The sequence below is a fragment of the Clytia hemisphaerica genome, unplaced genomic scaffold (genome assembly GCF_902728285.1).
Source record: "Clytia hemisphaerica strain Z4C2 unplaced genomic scaffold, Clytia hemisphaerica genome assembly, whole genome shotgun sequence".
Lineage (NCBI taxonomy): Eukaryota > Metazoa > Cnidaria > Hydrozoa > Leptothecata > Clytiidae > Clytia > Clytia hemisphaerica.
This window is the reverse complement of record NW_027104472.1, coordinates 1,488,201-1,492,973: the sequence shown is the minus strand read 5'-3', so window position 1 is coordinate 1,492,973 and position 4,773 is coordinate 1,488,201. Positions and strand designations below refer to the sequence as shown.

At 32.6% G+C, this 4,773-nt stretch overlaps 1 protein-coding gene across 1 annotated transcript in view; it reads right to left on the bottom strand.

The window, feature by feature from the left end:
* Nucleotides 1-4,133: 4,133 nt before the first annotated feature.
* The window catches only part of LOC136821358 (uncharacterized), a 2,377-nt gene continuing 1,737 nt past the window's right edge, over nucleotides 4,134-4,773 (bottom strand). Inside the window, exon 4 of the mRNA XM_067077596.1 lies at nucleotides 4,134-4,262. Within this exon, the coding sequence (XP_066933697.1) occupies nucleotides 4,134-4,262 (129 nt within the window). The remainder of the gene's footprint in view (nucleotides 4,263-4,773) is intronic.

The window sequence follows — 4,773 nt, the reverse complement described above, 5'->3', positions numbered from 1 at the left end:
AAAATAAAAAAAAATAAATTTTAAAAGACCGTTTTCCGGACTCTTTTTTCGTCAAATCCTGTAATACCGTACTAAAAAAGGGTTAATCCCGTTACACCATAAAAGTACAACACCCCCATTGTATCCAATACTATAATTTTGCTCCTCCACTCAAATTATTTGTTCGTTTACTTTACAGATTGTTATAATCGGCTTGTTGATTGTGATAGTGGCAACTTCAATGATTGCAGTCAATATGATTTATGATATCCCTTATTTGGCTACAATCAAACGTTGGGAATCTAAGATCTGCAAAACTGCTTAGACACACGTAGTATTCGGTTATTCAATTTAGAAAGTAATATCCATACATACTAGAATAAAAAGATTGTAAAGATCACATGACAATATGAAAACTTCTATCTTAAATACCCGGGGGAGGGGGTACTTAGACAAATGGAGGGTACGGTATGTACCTTTTTTTGACTTCTAAAGTCTCGCTAAGGGTCGGAAAAATCAGAAATAACCCCTGAAAGATCGAAATTCGGTCAAAATGGGTCAAATTTGTCCCGCTACGGCTAGTAAAATTCCCAAAATTTTCCTTTGTTTTCTCTTTTTTAGTCCCGGTAAGGGTCGGGCGGCACCCCCCCTGTCAGCTCGTAATCCTAGTACCCCCGGGCTTAAATACAACTCTAAATATATCAATACTCCAATAAAAATGATATAAACGCTGGATTTTATTTGTGTCAACAAAAAAATGGCTTTAACATTTGCCTTAATTCGAAGTAGATTGGAATTAAAATATTCACGAGTGATCCTATGGCAAAACAAAAGACAAAGCAAATGTTGATAGCTGACTACTTTGCGCCCCAGAACTTATGTCTCTTTAGTAAATAAGATATTTTTGTATATCTTTTATATATGCTAATTTCTGCCTTGTAGTTCAGTTATCTAAAGTCTATTCACTATAAGTACTTTACATTCTGTTGAATATTGCAAATTTCAAATTATATTTCCTAGTCAAAGTATATATTTTTGAAATCACCAAGCTTAAGCTTTCCAAAGATGTAAATATAACGTTTATACGACCTATCTATAAAAGTTGAATTTTTTTTTCTTTATCTTTCTTCATGTTCTTTTTAAATTTCACAGGAAAAAACAACAGTAAATTGATAAGCTTCTTCCTACCTTACCAACGATACCAAACCTTTTAAGATTGAATCATTGGTTGAAAAATAACAAGCAAAGGAAGATTTACTGGACACTTATCGTGAATAGACTTTAAAGTTCTTTTGAATTTCTGTTTTTGGCCATTCGATCTGAATTTCTGTTATTCTATCTTTGTCGTATTTGATGACTATTTGTTGATCATGAAATCAGTTATGTAGCATCTTTAATGGTTAATTTTATTGGATTGTCGTTAATACTTACTTCTCAGTGTGTATTAGACATTAATGATATGCCCTTGATAATACACTTGCATTATAAAATCATCGTGCAGGAAAGATCAACAATAAGAAATTTAAACAAGCACAAAATGGCTGGGCTGAAAGAACTCAAAAATTAATAAGGTGCCTCGAAATGCCTTCGCAATATTTCAGTAAAATCTTTTTAGAAATCAATGAAAAAGTACATCAAGATAATACTGTGAAAATTTCAAGCCAGCACCTTCAAAATTGATCATTTAAACTGACAGGAAAGTTGTCATCTTGAATATAGTTCTTATAACTTCAATTTTAGCGAAAAACTATTGTTTCCACAAAATACCCCTAAAATATGTCCAAAATTAGTTCAAGTGTTCTATTGGGTACAGATTCAAAGATATCTAGCAACGAAAAAACTTTTTGTGAAGGAAAATAAGAGAACAATTTCAAAAACTATCTACCAATAATAAACTGAGCATCTTGATGTTCTTATAAAGCTCGGAGACAGAGATAGAACAGCAATCAATTGAAAAGACAATGGTACATATTCCAGCCGCGGCTTTCTTATACTATGCTTAAATAAATTGTTTATTTTGAGGGATCTTTTCTCGATACCCTCTTGTTTTGCTAAAAAGCCATACACATTCCGCATGACAGTGGCCCATAACCACGCCTCCGTTGAACTATTTTGATTATTCGATAATACTGAAAGCTACTGTAAAAAAGAAACGATTCAATATCTCCACAATTCTCCAATCCAAGCTGCAATTAACTTCTAGTTTTGTCTATTTTCTTTTAAGTCTCTAGTCTCCCAAGGTGTCGATAAGATAATAAATATTTTTGCGGAACGACCGTTTTGAGGGCGCGAAGCGCCCGAATAGGGAGTGTAGCATCCTTTCTCTAGATCTGCGCGTGGCGTAAAAAAATCTGTATATGTACGAAAATTTCTGAAAATGAGCCGGTGGGATGGCGAAATATCGACTTTGCTTCGTGTTGGATGGGGTTAAAATTAGTTTAGCACTATTTGAAGTATTTGTTTCATAAATTACTTATTTTAATAGAATATAATCTATGTTTTGAGTATTATAATGTAAGATCTTTTATGAAAATAGCAACTTTTGTACAAATAATAGTAATAGTACCAAAACTTTATCTCCTTTGCTTTTTTCCCGCTTCTTCCAGATGTCTGGGCCCAGTCTTTTTTTTTCGCTTCATTTTCAAAACAACAAAGATGGCCCTGAAAACCAACGAATCTCTTCGGTTTTTGAGGTGCATGCATTAACTTTTGGACTGATTATGGCCCATTGAAAGGTAAATCTTCATTTTTTTCACCTTTATAGTTTCAACTACCTTTGGAATGTTACATTAGTACTTTTTCTTTGTGTTGACTTTTTTGTATTAAATTGGATTTTATCTCACAAAACAAAATGTTTTTTTCTCGGCCATGTATGTGTTTCATGGATATCATAAGGCCATGTTTTCTTTCCACAGGCTTATTTTTATTCATATGGGTCGTGTGTTTATTTCATTTTACTCTAACTATAATATAATTATTTTCATCTCTTCTGTCTTCAGGGTTCAGGTGAAGGAGCTTGATTGATGTGATGGGTGACTTTTAACTACTGAGCGGCCGACTGGCTGAATCAGCAGTGTTTCAGAGTTTTGGTGGGTGAACGTGCACAACAAAGAAGCAGCATAAAACCAAAATATACATAGTATTATGACTGTATGAACAGATTGTGATTGATGGAGAATAATAAAATATGGTCCTGCTGAATATAAATTGTGCCAGTTCCATGTTATTCCGTGCAATGTTTACGAGACAAAAGAGAAGACTGTACTGGAAAGCAGAATCAAAATGATAATTAATAGTTTCTATTTTCGTCATTGAAGATTTTTTCAATATTTCGATAATGGAATCATTTTGATTTGGCTTGATTGATTGTTGATTCCATGGCATTATCGCTTGCTGACTCTCAAAAGATTTTTGTTTAACATTGGAGCTTGATCATCATCAATTAGAATAATGCAGATTTAAATTTGTACGATAAAGTGATAACAAAAGCATGATTGATGACTTTAGCCCAAAAGACAACTTAAATGATAAAAGTACCTATATGTTACTTTTGATGCTAGCTCGAATATATTTTCAAACAAGATATCTTTCACAAAAAAGTGTTTTTTACTGGCGAATCAACTTATATTTTCATAAACTCTTTGACGTGAGATTGTAGATAACGCTTGTTATCATTACCGCCTAATAATAATAATAATAATAATAATAATAATAATGATATATTTCTGGCATTTCCAAAATTTACATTTGGCTCTTCACCTGAAAATTCTGTATATAATATATGTGCAATGTCTAGAAAAAAATTGTAAAATAACCTGGTAGTATACTGAAGAAAAATTGGGGCCGTATGCGGACAAGCAGATAGGGACGAAGCGGTGGGCTAGTATGACGAATAAAAATGATTAGGATTAAGAAGTATAAGGGGTAAAATGTGAATAGTGATAGAGCTAGACTAAAACCTAAACAAATCCGAGTATCTGAGTATGCTAGCTGAGGCCATCGCAATGTGTGCTATTATAAAAAATTAACGAATATATTTAAAAAAAAAATACTAACATAATGTTATAAGCTAGACTAGACTAAGGTTCAAGTACTATTGGTGGCTAGAGGTAAAGTAAGCGACAAAATAGATCTAAGAACTCGGTGAGATAGAATCACGACAGAGCGTAAGATAGAATGAGTAAAACTTGCATAGATTGCAACACCGAAGGCTGTGTAAAAGTGTACTGGACCTTGCAAAACACGACCAGTATTTTGACATAAATAAGTGAGCTATCAACTATCTAAATTAAATTAATTGAAAATAATTAAACATCAAATAGAAAAAAAAAAAAAAAAAAAAAAAAAAAGAACTTCATAGAACTAGAATATAATAAAGTATATGCACTGAAGAAAATACAGACTAAGTAAACCTAAGAACAGATGGGCTAAATCTAAAAATCAGAATGGAGACTAGGGAACCAAGGCTACGAGTAGGGATATTAGAAGAATTGAAGTCAGAATTAATTTAAAACTAAAATGGCGCGTGAAACAAATCGAGAATTAGACTAAAACTAGGTATAAGAAATAATATAACATAGAAAGCACCAGCTAGGAAATAGCGAGTAGCGACGCAGGGACTACAGTTGGTAGAAGAGGTACTACTGCAAGGTCCTAGCTAGGGCTTTGTCGAAAAAATATTTAAATTAATAAATAGTAATGGCATTACTTTAATATACTTATATGAATTATAGAAGTTTTTGAATTTTATTCTGCAAGGCAAGGTTCTTGAAAAAATTAGTTTGGACTAGTTTG